This window comes from Pan troglodytes, chromosome 11 (assembly GCF_028858775.2).
Source record: "Pan troglodytes isolate AG18354 chromosome 11, NHGRI_mPanTro3-v2.0_pri, whole genome shotgun sequence".
Lineage (NCBI taxonomy): Eukaryota > Metazoa > Chordata > Mammalia > Primates > Hominidae > Pan > Pan troglodytes.
The window spans coordinates 47,852,487-47,869,483 of NC_072409.2; the positions used below are offsets into that span (position 1 = coordinate 47,852,487).

The following is a 16,997-nucleotide window of genomic DNA, read 5'->3' on the forward strand; positions in this document are numbered from 1 at the left end:
TTACAAAGGAAAGATAATCATACTGGCTTTGGATTTTACATTAACAAGCCTGGATGCTAAACTTAAAAATGAAATAACATCTGAAGAAGAAAGAATTTGAACTTGGGCTGCATTCAGGACTCTATCAATCAAGTGAGAGGCCATGAATTCAGAAATTTTAATACCATCTAAAATAATTTATTAGTATTGTTTATACCAGCACATGAAATGGCTGAAAGGAGACAAATTGAAATATCAAAATTGGCAGCTAAGAGTTAGAGGAAAAAAAAAAACTCCAGAAAAAAGTAAGATCCAAATGTTACTGACAGAAAATTATTCTTCAATTAGCAAAGTTTGATGAAAGAAGATTATCCTTCTCTCAGTGGGTCCAGTCCTACTACCTACTCCTGCAGTGAAAAATAGTTACAGAATCCTATTAATGTTCTTTATTGATAGGGTATGTATGTATGTATGTATGAATGTATGTATGTACGTATTTATTTATTTATTTATTTGAGACAGGGTTTTGCTCTGCTGCCCAGGCTGGAGTGCAGTGGTGTGATCACAGCTCACTGCAACCTCACATTCCTGGGCTGAAGAGATCCTCCTGCCTCAACCTCCTGAGTAGCTACTATCACAAGTGTGTGCTATCACGCCTAGCTTACTTTTGTATTTTTTGTACATATGGTGTCTTGTTATGTTTCCCAGGCTGATCTCGAACTCCTGACCTCAAGCAATCCTCCTGCCTCAGCCTCCTAAATGCTGGAATTACAGGCATGAGCCACTGCACCCGGCCTTTTGGTAGGATTTAGAAACAGGCTGTGGCAAAGCACAGAACACATATATATTTTGAACAAACTATAAATAACATAGCTGGAAATCTTAAATGCTGATGCAAACTTTATTTTTCTTATAACAAAAATCAGGGTAGTGGAGGAAGGAATGTCATTGTGTTAATTTTGTAGATAGATATGGTCCAAAGTCAGTAAGTCAAGATGCAAAGATCTGTTATTCAAACAATAAGTGCCTGATTTAAAATTATAGTTGTGGACATCAGAAGATGATGACTAAGTTCTCATTCTTTTAAACCGTTGTTATTTCTGAAAGGAGAAACTGGGGGGCTCCTGAATGAAGGGTACTGACTATGCATAAAAGAACATTTTATAATCTCCTTACATTTTTTAACCAAATACATACATTGTGTCAATTTTTTTTTTGTTTTAAAGTGTACTTTTATAAAAAATTATTAAAATGCAATCAGGCTTTCTCGTGCTCTCTTTGTGAGTTGAGTGATTTGGCTTGGTCTGGGCAGCTTTAATTTGCGCTTCTGAACTAACACCTGCCCTCTCTTCTCTCTTTCCTCCCCTCCTTGAAGACGGACCTGCTATTTGCATCCTAGACCCCGGTGACTCCTGCTTCCTTAAGATTTGCTCTATCAGTTATCCATCACCAGATCTATACAGAATCTTTCCTACCTCTCTAACCCTGCATTACCTTATACTAGTCATTCTTTCTCCTTTCCTTAATCTCCACATTTATTTCAAGAGAAATCTACATTTCTTGTCTTTCTAGCCATCTCTTCCATTTCCATCATTCCCAGGCCTGTTGTAACATAACTTCTACTCCCTTCACACCCCCCAATGTCAGTTAACTAAAATTTTCTCAGTCTTTATTTAACCTCTGCTTTGTGAAATCAAAGATTTACTTTCTATTTCTATCATACTTGATCTCACAACACTCTTATTCCTCTAACTGGGATCTGAAAATGTATCCTATTGGATTTTTGAGTTTTCAAAGATTCTTTAAATTTGAAATTTTATTTTCATGATAATTTTAAATGAATAAGATAGGATAATCTAGATAATGGTCATATAACAACAATGTTAACATCTGTGTAACCACCACCCACATCAAGATATGTAATATTTCCAGCACCCAGCAGGCCACCGTCAGGTTCAAAGAGGTTGTTGCATGTATCATTTTTTGTATTGTTTTCTCTTTTTTTCTTTCCTTTCTTTTTTTTTTTTTTTTTTTGAGACAGCAGAGTCTTACTCTGTCACAGAGGCTGGAGTGCAGTGGCGTGATCTCTGCTCCTGGGTTCAAGCAATTCTCATGCCTCAGTCACCCGAATAACTGGGATTACAGGCACACACCACAAGGCCTGGGTAATTTTTTGTATTTTTACTAGAGACGGGTTTCACCATGTTGTGCAGGCTGTTCTCGAACTCCTGGTCTCAAGTGATCCACCTGCCTCAGCCTCCCAAAATGTTGGGATTACAGGCATGAGCCACCGTGCCCAGCCTGTATTGCTTTTTCTTAAGGTATTAATATGTTAATTTAGGGTACTGCTTTTCATGGTATGAATATTTCAGGGTTTGTTCATCTTCTACTGTGAATATTTGGGATATTTCAATTACTTGCCTAGTAGGAATAAAGCTGAGGTCTGTTACCTTTAACAGGTTATTTCTCATACTGGGGTCTGTGACCTGATGCTCTATATGTGTGAATCATTTTCAGTAGATAATGGACTATATGCAGTGGATTACTGGCCCTCCTCATGTCTGTTTTTAAGTAAAAGCTTTACTGAGATATAATTCCCGCATTAAAGTGTACATTTCAGCGGTTTTTAGTACATTCGCAGGGTTTTACAGTACAGCCATTACCACTGTTTTAGAACACTTCATTTCCCCCAAAGAAACCTTGTACCTATTATCAGTTACTTCTTGTTTCCCCCCAGTCCCTACCCCACCCCATCCCTAGGCAACCACAAATACCCTTTCTGTATATTTGCAATTCTGAATGTTTCATATAATGGAACCATACAGTATGTGTGGTCTTTTGCTACTGGCTTCTTTTACTTGCCATAATATTTTCAGGATTTATCCATGTTGCAGTACGTACCAGTTCCTTTTTCTTGATGAATAATATTTCATGGAATGGATAGATCGCATTTTACTTATCCATTCATTAGTTACAAACATTTGTGCTGTTTCCACTTTTTGGCTATTATGCTTAATATTGCTATGAGTATCATTGTATAAATTTTTGTATGGCTATGTGTTTTTATTTATCATGGGTATATACAAAGGAGGGGAATTGCTGGGTCATATTATAATTCTGTTTAACCTTTTGAGGAACTGCTAGAATTTTTTCCAAAACAGCAATATCATTTTACATTTTTGCCAGCAATGCACAATGCACAAGGGTTCAAATGTTCCTACAGCCTTGTCAACATTTGTTATTTTCTGGGTTTGTTTTTTGTTGTTGTTGATTATAACCATCCAAGTGGGTATGAAGCAGTACTTTATAGTTTTGTTTTGTTTTGTTTTGTTTTTGAGATGGAGTTTCACTCTTGTTACCCAGGCTGTAGTGAAATGGCGCGATCTTGGCACACTGCAACCTCTGCCTCCTGGGTTCAAGCGATTCTCCTGCCTCAGCCTCCCGAGTAACTGGGATTACAGGTGCCTGCCACCATACCTGGCTAATTTTTTTTGTATTTTCAGTAGAGACGGGGTTTCACCATGTTGGCCAGGCTGGTCTTGAACTCCTGACCTCAGGTGATCCACCTGCTTCGATCTCCCAATATGCTGGGATTACTGGCATGAGCCACCGCCCCCAGCCTTTGTTTTGTTTTTTGAGACGAGTCAGAGTCTCACTCTGTTGCTAGGCTGGAGTGCAGTGGTGCGATCTTGGCTCACTGCAACCTCTGCCCCCCAGGTTCAAGCAATTCTCCTGCCTCAGCCTCCTGAGTAGCTGGGACTATAAGCATGCGCCACCATGCCCAGCTAATTTTTGTATTTTTAGAGACAAGATTTCATCTTGTTGGCTAGGATGGTCTTGATCTCTTGATCTTGTGATCTGCCTGCCTTGGCCTCCCAAGTGATGGGATTACAGACTTGTTATAGTTTTGATTTGCACTTCCCTGGTGACTATTACGTTGAGTATCTTTTCATGTTATTGACTTATTATTGACTATTTGTATATCTTCTTATTGGCTATTAAATATAGTCAATAAATTCATATATCTTCTTTTGAGAAATGTCTTTTTAAGTCTTTTGCCCATTTCTAATTGAGTTGTTTTGTTGTTGTTGAATTGTAGAAGTTCTTTGTATATACTAGAACTAGTCCCTTATCAGATATATGATTTATAACAATACTCACTTATTCTGTGGGTTACTTCTTTCTTGATTATGTCCTTTAGTTTTGATGAAGTCAGATTTACCTAGTTTTAATCTTGTTGCTCATACTTTTGGTGTCACATCTAAGAAAACACTGTTTACTCCAAGGTCATCAAGGTTTATACCTATGTTTTCTTCTAAGAGTTTTATAGTTTTAGCTCTTATATTTAGGTATTTGATCTATTTTGAGTCAGTTTTGTGTATGGTGTGAGAGAGAGGTGCTCCCCTTATTCTTTTACCAGTTTCAGCATCATTTGTTGAAAAGACTATTCCTTCTGCCTTTTGAATTGAATTTTATTGGCACCCTTGTCAAAAAACAATTGACTGTAAATATGAGGGTTTATTTCTGGACTCTGAATTCTATTCTGTTCATCTATCTGTGTATCCTGTGTCAGTACCACAATTTCTTGATGTATTATATCCTTGTCGTGAGTTTGAAATCAGGAAGTATGGTCTGCCAGCTTTTTCACTTTTAATTTTTCAACATTGTTTTGACTATTCTGGGTCTCTTGAATTTTTATATAAATTTTGGGATCGGTTTGTCAGTTTCTGCAGAGTCGCTAGTGGGATGCTTTTAAGAATTGCATTGAATCTGTAGGTGATTCCTGGAAATACTGCTATCTTAGCAGTAAAATTCCTCTGATACATGACATGGGGTGTTTTTCCATTTATTCGTGTCTTCAATTTCTTTCAACCATGTCTGTAATTTCCAGATATGTTTTGCATCTTTTGTTAAATTTATTCCTAAGTATCTTACTCTTTTGGATGCTATTATAAATTGAGTTATTTTCTTAAATTTCATTTTCAGATTGTTCATTGCAAGTGTATAGAAATACAGTTGGTGCTTTATATGAATGTTGTATTCTGAAATCTTATTGAATGAGTTTAATAGCTAGTTGCCCTCCTGTGAGTTTTTCTCCTTGTCCATCATACTGCTCCTTTATGAACCCCTCATCTGCATGGTCCTTCTTGAATGTAGCCAAAAAACCATGTGCTGAGAGCTGTTCAAGTGCTTGATTGCATTGTGTTACTCCCCACATTAGTCTCATAAACAACGTGGCATTATTATATCCATTTCCTAGCTAAGGCAACTCAAATGCAGAAAGTTTAAGTAACTTGCCAAGTTCTCTCAATAGCATATAACAGATTGGGCATGTGGTATTCTCCTTTCATTCTACCTGCTCTCTCCCTGGAGAATTTTTGTTTATTATAGTGCTGTTTGTGTATGAATGGTATCCATATATTTATCACTAGATGAGTCCTCTCTGCTGAGCTTTCACACTAAATCCCAATCACCTACCAGACATCTCCCCCATTTGTCCCATAAACCTGACCCAGTCACAGCTCCTTTCTCCTTGTTGTTTACTGTCATTTCTCTAAAGCTGCTTCTCTCTTCTGCCTTTTATCTTGATTGATGGTGAGTGCCACCACTCACTTGCTCCCCCAAATTCACTCCTGGATGCCAGTTTACACAAGCTGTCTACCATGGCATGAGCATTAGCTCTATTTCCTCCATTTATTCCTTCTTATGAAGTTCTTTCTTCTGACTAACACGCCTTTCATCACTTCGCCATCTGGCAAGTTCCAGCCCTCTGTGAAATGCTTCCTGAGGGCTCCAGGCAGAGCTAGATTCCCCACTAGGTTCTTATCCTGCCTTTGTTGATAACTAGATCACAGCATCTGCGAAGTGGGGCGTAATGTATACTTTCCTATGCTTGTCCCCCCTCTAATGCTATGAGTGCTGTTGGGTAAGCACTGAGTTTGCACAGTATCTAGAAGACATTTTATAAATGCTTGTGAAATAAATGAATGGTTCTGACATGGAAGAAAATAGTTTACAATTTTTTTTTTTTTTTGAGATGGAGTCTTGCTCTGTCACCCAGGCTGGAGTGCGGTGGCATGATCTCAGCTCACTGCCACCTCCACCTCCCAGGTTCAAGTGATTCTCTACAGTCTGGGTTTTTGTTAGTGAGTTGAAGATCACTATGGAGTTATTGCCCCAGGCCTATCTCATAAATGCACATTGAACTTTATACCCCTTCAACTTTCTGACTCCTGTTCATCTTTCAGATTCATGCTTCCATGCCACCTCCTTAGTGAAATTCTTCCTGATATCTCAAATTTCATGAAATTCCTTCAGACCTCTCTTTTGCAGCACTTGCTATGATATAATTTATTAAATATTTATGAAGTTATCTTTTGGATTGATGTCTGCTTTACTTGATTCTGAGTTTCATGAGAATAGAGATCCTTCCTTAAGTCTGTCCTCTGCACAGTTGTTTTCTGGCCGCTTGTCCACAGCCTGGTTTAGTGGAAGCTCAGTGGATATTTCTCTGGGTAAATGAATAATTGTAGCCATGAATACTTTATTTTATGTTTAGCATTTACTTCCTATGTGTTCGTTGCCAGTTTAATAATGGAGACACCTTAACATAGCTGACCACATATTCAGCAAACTCATAAAGAGTGTATGTGCTGTGAACCAAGAGATCTTTGAGATACATTGGGATGCAGAACTTGTTAAGATATGTTCTCTTCCAGCTAGATGCTTATGCTCCAGTCTGGAGCTACATAACCATAATACAAGGCAAAAGGAGTGAGGAAACTCCCTTCTAAGCAAAAAGAGAGCTTCATTCTGAGGATGTAGAAAGAAGCTGAAGTTTAGATTCCATCGGCCATTTTCTATGGTTTAAATGTGTTCCCTAAAAGTGCATGTGTTAGAAATGTAATCCTCAAATGTGTATGTTCATGGTATTTGGAAGTGGGGCTTTTAGGAATAGATGAGGTCATGAGGAGGCTGGGCAATGCCTGTCATGGCATCAGTGGCTTTATAAGACAAGGAGAGAGACCCTAGCTGACATGCTTGCTCTGTCTTATCATGCCATGCCCTCCAGTATGTTATGAGGCAACAAAAGGCTCTCACCAGATCCAGCTTCTTCATATTGGACTTACCATCCTCCAGAACTGTAAGAAATAGATTGCTTTTAAAATTATTTCATCTGAGGTATTCTGTTATAGCGACAGAAAACAAACTAAGACACGATTGAGTTTTTTTTTAAAAATTGTGGAAAAATTTATCACAATGCTTCACCCTTGAATTAATCATAATTATCTCATAAGCATTGAATAAACTTCATCAAACTCCAAAGCAGACTCTTCTACCATCTTTTGGTGTTAATGAACTTCCTAACAGTCTTTTATATTTTCTGTTAGCACTGATGTTTCCTTAGCTTCTTGGAGGGTTTGGGATTCCAAAGTGCATGCAAGAACAGCTGAGTATTGAATCGAGCAGATTTGTAGGCAGACGCACGAGGCAAAATGAGAAGGTGGAATACCTCAGTCCAGGGCTTTGACCTGATGTTCTGTCTGCCAGGAGAACATGTTCACTGCACAAATGCATTTCCTTCCATTGGTAGTTATGTTTAATATTTTTACTGGACTCTAAAACTCATTTTCTTCAGTAAAGCTTTTTATTGTTTTTCCAAAGTTGCCCTAAAACTAGAAAGGTGAAAAGTCAGCACAATGCCTGCTTGCTGAGAAGAATGAATTCCATGCTTCACATTACCATGTTACTTATCAACTTCAGTTTTAAAAATGTATCCAAATTGTGTAATTCTCTATTTTATTTGGTGTTATATGTCCTTCCTTACCAAAGAAGGTACAGAATGAACAAATTTTGATAGGTTGTAAATTAAGAAGGCACATCTACACATCCCTGAATAAAAATAAATATTAAACTAGGGGCGAAGTTTGTGATGAAGAGTTGCTGCGTTCTCCTCATTTTTAATGACCCTTAAAAGGTAGTTTATGCTACTATCCTGGTAATATCTGATTCCTTATGTTTCTTAAAAATAAAGCTTATATAATCATCTTAATTTTGATGAATGAAATGACTATCCACACTTATTAGTTAACTCTTCATGCTTAATGGAGACAATCTATACTATGGCCTGAGTAACGCCCAAGTCACTGGGACCAGCTCTGTCTACAGACAGCCTTTGGGATGGGCATTGACATCCACAATGCTTTGGTTGTATCCTAGCCCTCCCTCTTATTGCTGTGTAACATCAGAGACATTCCATTCCCGATCTCTTCCTTGTTTCCAGTTTCATCATTGTACAACAGAGCTAATGGCACCAACTTCTGCAGAGTGGTGAGGATTTCATGAGTTAATATAAACACTGAATAAATATTAGAACATCCTTTTCCCTCACTCATCTCCCTCTCCCAGTATTTGTTCACACACACACACACACACACACACACACACACACACACACACACATTATGATGACCAGTATATTGGGTACTCAGTACTTCAGGTAAAACAGCAAAGATATGCTGCTGTTGATGATGGTGATGTGTGTGTGCATATGTGTGTCTGTGTTTTTTTGGGGGTAGTTAATTTATCTTCTCATTGCCTTTCCTTGGTGCTGCCTCTCGGGCTCACTTTGCATCTTTTCCCTGGGCTTAGGGCCTATGTGGGAGCAAAGATGCTCATTGTCATGGTCCAATAAAGAGAAACAGGTGGGCTCCAGTGAGCCCCTGAGTAGATCGTCTGTCCTTTTGAAAACGGCGGATTGACCAAATTTATTGGATTTAGAATTGTCGCTATTTTAAATGTTATCACCTCCCATTTTTAAGCTATCAAAAGAGGGTAGAGTTATCCTTATTAATGTTTTTATATTTTAATTATTAATTCTCTCAAACATCTGGTTCCTTTGCTAGGTGCGTCCTGGCTGAGAGTTGGAGCTCTCCAGCAACATGCCTGAGCAGAGTAACGATTACCGGGTGGCCGTGTTTGGGGCTGGTGGTGTTGGCAAGAGCTCCCTGGTGTTGAGGTTTGTGAAAGGCACATTCCGGGAGAGCTACATCCCGACGGTGGAAGACACCTACCGGCAAGTGATCAGCTGCGACAAGAGCATATGCACATTGCAGATCACTGACACGACGGGGAGCCACCAGTTCCCGGCCATGCAGCGGCTGTCCATCTCCAAAGGGCACGCCTTCATCCTGGTGTACTCCATTACCAGCCGGCAGTCCTTGGAGGAGCTCAAGCCCATCTACGAACAAATCTGCGAGATCAAAGGGGACGTGGAGAGCATCCCCATCATGCTGGTGGGGAACAAGTGTGACGAGAGCCCCAGCCGCGAGGTGCAGAGCAGCGAGGCGGAGGCCTTGGCCCGCACATGGAAGTGTGCCTTCATGGAGACCTCAGCCAAGCTCAACCATAACGTGAAGGAGCTTTTCCAGGAGCTGCTCAACCTGGAGAAGCGCAGGACCGTGAGTCTCCAGATCGACGGGAAAAAGAGCAAGCAGCAGAAAAGGAAAGAGAAGCTCAAAGGCAAGTGCGTGATCATGTGAAGGCCCTTCCTGCGGGAGGAGCAGCTGTGTGTCCCCAGCACCTCACTCCCCCGAAATGACACCCACCGTCGTCAGGGTAGCATGTATAATGCCCACGTGTTAAACATTGCATTTAATCGAGATGCGTCCTATTGTCCTTAAGAGGGCGTTTCACACCACCAACAGTAAGCCACCCACTCTGGAGTCACAGAATCTGCCAGGCGGTTCAAGTGAAAACCAACACGCTCAGCATCCCCGGGAACTGAGAGGTGCCAGCAATTGCTGAAGGTGGCGATGAACACCCGAAGGTGGGAGGGAGGACTGGTACCCACAAAGCAACATGTACCGAGAGTACTAAACGTCATCTACGTGCATGTGAGAGCGTGTTAACCTAGAGTTACCTGCACCAACCCCAGACAGAAGCCAATCACATCTTTGGGGGAGGGGAGGGGCAGGAAGAGGTGAGAAGATCAGATGGTCCAAAGTGGACCACACTTGGTCCATTTTACACTTTTTTAAAGGGGATTAAAAAACACAGCCTCTGCCCCAAAGGGTGTCCGTTCTTAATTCCCACCTGGCCTGTTAGGAGCCTTGCTACCCTGAGAGGATGTGTTCACCTTACCTAGACCTAGTTAGGAAGTATCATTTTAAGTTATTAGAGTATTTATCTTCATGTGCAGGGATAAGTGCACTAATAGTGTGCTGCTCTGTCGGAAGTTCTTCAGTTTTTAAGTGAGGATATCGTGACAGTGTTAAAACATCGCAATAATGTTCCTGTGTGTTATACATCGAGGGTTTTAGAAATGTGATTTTCTTCTTTTGACCTGTGAGGAGTATAACTTCTTTCAGCCCTCAGATTTTAAATACAAGCAAATAAACTCACTATTTTTAGACTTTTTTTCCTCCAAGGTGGTTTTCTTCTCTTAAATAACTCGATCTGTACCCAGCTGGGTAGAAGCCAGCAAAGGCCATCAGACAACCAAAAGCACATCCGTTTTTGTAGTGTCACAAACATGTATATGCCACACTTTGCACCTTAATGAAATACTTTGAAACAGAAGTTATTCACTGTGTTTTTGATGATCTATCTGTATTGGAAATATGTTCCTGGAAAATGCATTTAAATAATAGTAAATTCTCTTGCATGTTCCATTATACGTGTCTTCTAAGAGCTGTTCAATACAGTATTCACTCTAGAAACAATTATCTTTTTCTCTTAATGATTTTGTGTGCATCTTTAATCTTTCAAGCCAAATTACAGCTATTTCAGGTTTCCTGTGTTAGCTTGGGGATAGGATGGTGGCTGGAGACAGGCAGGCTTCTCTGCCCTGGGAAGAGCCCACTCAGCTTAATTGCTCTGCCATCGTAGAGCCTGGTTGTACTTGGCTTCCTGAAAACTCCCACTGATAGTGCCTGTTAGATCTCCTGTTTGTTTCAGTTGGCAGAACATTTACTGGCCCCAACTGTGGCATCATCCTCTCAGCAATCTTCCTGTCACCCGCCTGGCAGGCAGAAGAAGCTGCAGTCCCACGTGGGCCTGCCTGGGGTGGGGGGGGGGGTGCTGCATGGCTGTTGGGTGGCAGTGTCAGCACAGGGAGGGCTTAAGTTGGGGATGTTTGACCAGGCCACCTCCTGCAACTGCTGTTTCTCCTGTCCCTCCTATGCAGGGCTTGCAGCAGCAGCAGTGTGGCCATCTCCATCCCCCAAAGCACACTTGCTCTCTCAATATGTCCTAGTTTTCTTCAGCCTTTTCTGGTTCAGTTCCCTTGTCCTGATCTCATCCTCTCTGGTCTCCCAATAACTCACCCTTGGGATGTGTTTAGAGCGTGGGAGGTGCCTTTGAGAACTGCTTGACTCCATGATCTCCTAGAACAAAACCGCCCTGACTTTACAGGGGGAACACTCATGCTGAGCTGAGAAAGCAGAGAAGTGGCGTGGGAGCCAGCTGGGGGTGCAGAGCATTTGGGCCAGTCCCGTGGCCCCCTTCAGATTCCTCAAGCAGGATTGTTCTGTTCTAGAAAGCTGTTGCACAGCATTCGCAATGAGATCTTTAGTTGGCGGATTTTCTGGAACGTTTGTTTTTCAACTCGTCCCGACATTTTTTTTCTGTTTCTATTCTGAGAGAGAGATGATCAAGTTTTAATTTGGGTATAGGTTAAATGGAAGAAGAAACAGAACTTCATGGCCAAAGTAGTCCTATAGATTTTGATTGGGTTCTTTGTTAACAGTAGAATGTGATCTTTGCCACTGACTGTAGTATTAATAAGGTTTTAATGTGAGATATTCCTGCAAACCATCCCATTGCTACTGATTGTAAGTCAGAATTTCTTTTATCCCTTTCAAATCAGTTTCTACATGTTTAAGTGTTTAGGGCTTCATCAGCATGAGAAGTTTGTAATTACTGAAAGTCTGATTTCATTCAGGACACATTTTTTTCCTTCATATTTTTTTCTGTGAATTTATAGGCTAGCAAGGCTATGGAAGCCTCAATTATGGGTCTTCATTTTGAGATCGTTTTCTATGAGCTGAACTGAGGATATCAATGGTTATCTCAAAATCGTCTTTTAGGAGATCCCCAATTGACTCAGAGTTTGAGGAGTTAGTATCACAGAATCAGATTTTTTTAAAGCATTTGTATGTTTCCATTCCCAAATATGTAGCTGTGGTTCTTGAAAACACATCCTACATTGCATATGGGCACAGCAGTTTTTGACCCAGGCAGAATAGGTTAATATTTAATTAAATATTGCTTTGAAGATGGCGCTCTGGGCATGAGCATGGGGCTCCATGACTTCCCTTCTATCCCCATGAGCCCCTCCTCCATCCAGCGACAAGCCATGGGCATGCATACAATGCAGCAAGACCAACACAAGAGCAATATTGAATTGTTCATTCTATCTAAAATTACATGTATATAAAATATATAATTTATCTTCCTGCATTTTTGAAGTATAAAGTCATAAATTGTACATATCTGTAAGCTAGTATATTTGTTTCACTGTTTGTAATATTTAAGAAATGCTCATTCTTTGTAGAACAAAAATGTATTAAATATTTTAAAAATTGCTCTGTGATACTTAATTTTTTTCCCCAAAATTTGTAATGTGTTGCTTCTACGTAAGTTCTCTGGAAATATCTACAACTAATAGGACACATGTAAATCCTTGAAGACACATCCTGGAATTCATACCCCACAAGGACAGTGTGTATATATTTGCAGAGCATGACTTTTATATGTGTGGGATATCAATGTGTATATTTATATTTAAAGTGTATTTATTGTTACAAGTCTATTCTCTATTATATTTTATTTACTCTGCGGTTATAAAAATCACCCTTGCATACAAGTTTCTAGTTGCCAGTGATGTTCTGGAAATAATGGGAGATATTACAATAAAGCTACAGTTATGACACCCTGGCTGGAAGGTGGTGCTATTTCTTAAGGGGTTAGCTGGTCTAGGATGACCTTGACTTGGTGACCCCTCAGCGGCTGTTATGTGCTTATGACCACAATAGGAGGATATCAGGCTCTGTGCAGAACTAGCAATAGGCAACAATAACTCACCCTGGGGTGTCCCGTGAAACTTTCCCATTGCTCCCTGTCTTTGGGTGGAAATGAAGCAGAAGATCCAGACAGCTTAAGGTGAGAGAGGGAAGGAGTAGGGCAGAGCCTTATTTGTGTCAAAATAGAAGAAGTGAAGACAAACTCCATTCTCTTTTTTTTTAATCCTGCTTTCCTCCACAACCCCAGGCTATTAAATTGTAAACCAAATATAAAATTCTAAGTCCCCCAACTGACTGATGGATGCTTCCCTTGGCCAAGGGCATTTCAAAGTTAACTCAAAAACTAGTTCAGGCCATGATGAGAAGTGGGGATCAGACATGCCTCATTATATCCTACTCCTGTTGGAATTCAGGCACAACTGACCAGCATTAACATTAAAACATCTGAAGAATGATAGACTGTTTGGGTCTGGTAGGAGGAATTTCCTACTATTGATTCTTTCTGCATAATAGGAACCTTGGTTTCCATAAGCCCTTATCTTAATCCAGACATTCCCTTCTACTGATTCCAGTCTTTAGATAATAATCTAACTCTTTCAACCAATTGCCAATTAGAAAATTCTTGAATCTACCTATGACCTGGAAGCCCCCACTTTGAGTTATCCCACCTTTCTGGACCAAACCAGTGTACATCTTACATGTATTGATTGATGTCTTATGTCTTGCTAAAATGTAGAAAATGAAGCTGTAGCCAGATCACCTTGGGCACATGTTCTCAGGATCTCCTGGGGTTGTGTCTAGGGTCATCAGTCACTCATATTAGGCTCAGAATAAATGTCTTCAAAAATTTTATAGAGTGATTCTTTTCATTGACAAAATGATGGTGTTAAGTCTGGGACAAGCCAATGCCTGAGACATGGGGTTGCAGCAGAGCAAGAGGTTTAATTGTAGGGTCACCCAATGAGGAGATAGGAGGAAACCTCAAATCCATCTCCCAGAGGGCTGTGGGGCTAGTGATTTTAAGGGTTTTGGAGTGGGCCACAGCATGAAGTGTGGAAATCATTGATTGGTCAAAGAGTTTGGGGTGAAGTCGTGGGATGAGGATGAAGAAGCTGCAATCTCATGCTGATTCCGTCCTTCTGTGGGGTCTTCAAATTGGGTGCTGGAATTTAGGGGCTGAAAAAATCTTAAGTGATCCTTAAACAAAAACCTTATGATTCTAATGTCAGAGGTCCTGTCTATGGGAACAACAGGGATGCAGATCAATTCTTAAACCATCTTATAACCTTAATGCCAGAAATCTTATCTACAGGAACAAAGAGATACAAATGGTCAGGATCTAGTGCTACGTGACTTTTAGCAACAAGGAGGTGGGCCAAAGTGCAGCCTGATTAATGTTTCTATTTCTATCCAGAACCTGGCATGCCATTCTTGTCAACCCTGTGGGGACAGTTTCTGCCCTAGCATTGTTGCTGAGTACTGCTTCTGTTTGGTCTTTATTTCTCTTTTTCCACACTAATTGTGAAATAAAGCTTAATTTTGATGATGCAGGGAAAATCCATCAAACACTAAAAACGAAATCCTCACTCTGCCACGGAATGGCTAAGTGACACTGGGGAGGTTCTTGCCCTCTTAGTGCTTCTGCAAAGTGGGAATGATTAACGTCTGCAGGGTGGTGGCCCTGAGGGTTAATTTAATGATAAGCACAAAGCACAGAGCTGGCTTGTCATATATTGAGCTTTCAGAGGAAATATACAAAAATCTGCTGACTACGTAGCATTGTATCTGGAAGGTTGGCGGCAAAGTGAAAATCAAACTACCCAAGTACAAAAACCACCAGAAACTTCCGCTTCTTCCAGCCTCTTTATCAACAGCTTTCCAGGTCTTGCTGTCTGCATGCCCCTCCCTACTCCAACCCTCCGCCCAGCTTCAGGTCATTATTGCAACATTAGTCAGGGCTCCAATTTACGGAGATAATGACAATCAGCCGACCCTATTAGGTACCATTAAAGGGTATTCTGGTGCTTATCAAACTTTAATGTGCAAATGAAGTACTTCAGGGTCTTGTGATTCCATAGCCTCTGAGGCAGCAGGGCCGAGTGGGGCCCGGGAGTCTGCATTTCTATCCGGCTCCTAGGTGATGTCCCTGCTTCTGGTCCGAGACCACACTTTGACATGCAAGGCTGTAATCTACTTGCTCTTTAGTTTTGTTGCACATGAGAATCGCTTGGTAAAGGAGTTTTGCAAACTATTGATAACCAGACCGCCTACCCCTCACAGAAACTGTGTGTTAGTAGGTAATTTTGATATGGAATTGAATTTAAGAATCACTGCTGTTAGCCAAGTTTAATTGGGAATGCCTGCCAGCTCCCTAAGTCTTGGGGCGGGATGGAGATGGGAGTAGGCTTTGTTAAATCAAGTTCCCCTTTAGTGACTTTCTTCAGTCAGTGGTATTGAGGGTCTCGGCTTTCTCTGTGTAGAACATTTTCCAAGGTTAGCATTGAGAGAAAATTGTAATTCAGGTATAGAGCATCTGCCCACATGCTCTACCCTGGGGAGTTCCATCAGGGCTACGTGGGCAGTGATGTCCCTGGTTGTGGGTCTGAGCCCCAGCAGCCATCTGGAGCACCCCTCCTTGCCCTCCTGATCTAAGCATGGCACACTCTCTATTCTTAACAACTCCTCAATCTTCTTCAATGCCTGCAAATACTGAAGACAGGTGCCCCTAAAACCATCTTTGCAAAAATTATGACAGTGAGAAAAATCTGACATAGGAAAATTATGAGCGAAAGAAATCTGACCTAAGAGACTCCATCTTGCTTCTAACCTCCAAGCTGCCCTTATTTATTCCTGGGCTTAGGCCAAACTAACTTTGGGATGAATTTATAGTTTAACTTTGAAACATAGATAATAATAGCTCCTCCTTGAGCAAACTTCTCCTTGCCTGGAGACCAGACTTTTGCAAAACTAACAAATTAACCACAAGATTAGAAATGATTATCATTATTATTATTATTATTTGAGACAGAGTCTCGCTCTATTGCCCAGGCTGGAGTGCAATGGCATCATCTTGGCTCACTGCAACCTCTGCCTCCCAGGTTCAAGCAATTCTCCTAACTCAGCCTACTGATTAGCTGGGATTATAGGCATGCACCACCACACCTGGATAATTTTTTTATTTTTAGTAGAGTCAGGGTTTCACCATGTTGGCCAGGCTGGTCTCAAACTCCTGACCTCAGGTGATCCACCCACCTCAGCCTCCCAAAGTGCCAGAAGATTAGAAATTATTATGGCTCAGAAATCATGCAGCCAAAGGCCACAAGATTTCTAACCTCTCCAATTTTTCCTATATATAATAATTATACTGTAAAACCTAAGATTGATGTTCAAGATATTTTTCAGACCCTGCATTCCCATGGACCAGCTGGTGCCACCCAGACTGGTAAACTGGCTCATCTGGTCTTGTGGACCAGCGCAAGAGGACAGCCTTGACTCCCTGTAATGCCATTCCTAACCCAACCCATGAGTACTTCCCATTCTCCAGCACCCTGTCCACCAAACTACCTTTTAAAAACCATACCCTCTGAATTTTCAGGGAGGCTCATTTGAGGAATAATAAAACCTCCAGTCTACCGCTTAGCCATCTCTATGTGTATTAAGCTCTTTCTCTATTGCAACTGCCCTCCCTTGATAAATCGGCTGTCCCTGGGCAGAGGGCAAGATGAACCTGTCAGGAGGTTATGCCCCCATCAATTCTGCCTTGGCTTGGCCGGCTTGCTGTTGCCCCAGATACTTTGAATGTGGGGTCCGTGGCCGCAGTTCCTTGCATTCAGCACTCCATGGCTGCTGCTGCAGCCACATCCACAGGATTCCTTTAACCCACGGCACTGGCTCTGCCCTGCCAAGGTTGCTGCTTCAGATCTGGGCATGAACTCTCATGCCTTCATTTTTTCACATCTCTGGATTGTCCTCATTCACTTTTCCATTTCCATT

General features: G+C 41.1%; 1 protein-coding gene across 2 annotated transcripts in view; it reads left to right on the forward strand.

The window, feature by feature from the left end:
* Positions 1-12,913, forward strand: part of DIRAS2 (DIRAS family GTPase 2) — a 33,224-nt gene extending 20,311 nt beyond the window's left edge. For both annotated transcript variants that reach the window (XM_003951472.5, XM_001142598.5), the window contains one exon: positions 8,886-12,913. In XM_003951472.5, the coding sequence (XP_003951521.1) occupies positions 8,922-9,521 (600 nt within the window). In that variant the 5' untranslated portion in view covers positions 8,886-8,921 and the 3' untranslated portion in view covers positions 9,522-12,913. The remainder of the gene's footprint in view (positions 1-8,885) is intronic.
* The last annotated feature ends 4,084 nt before the right edge of the window (positions 12,914-16,997 follow it).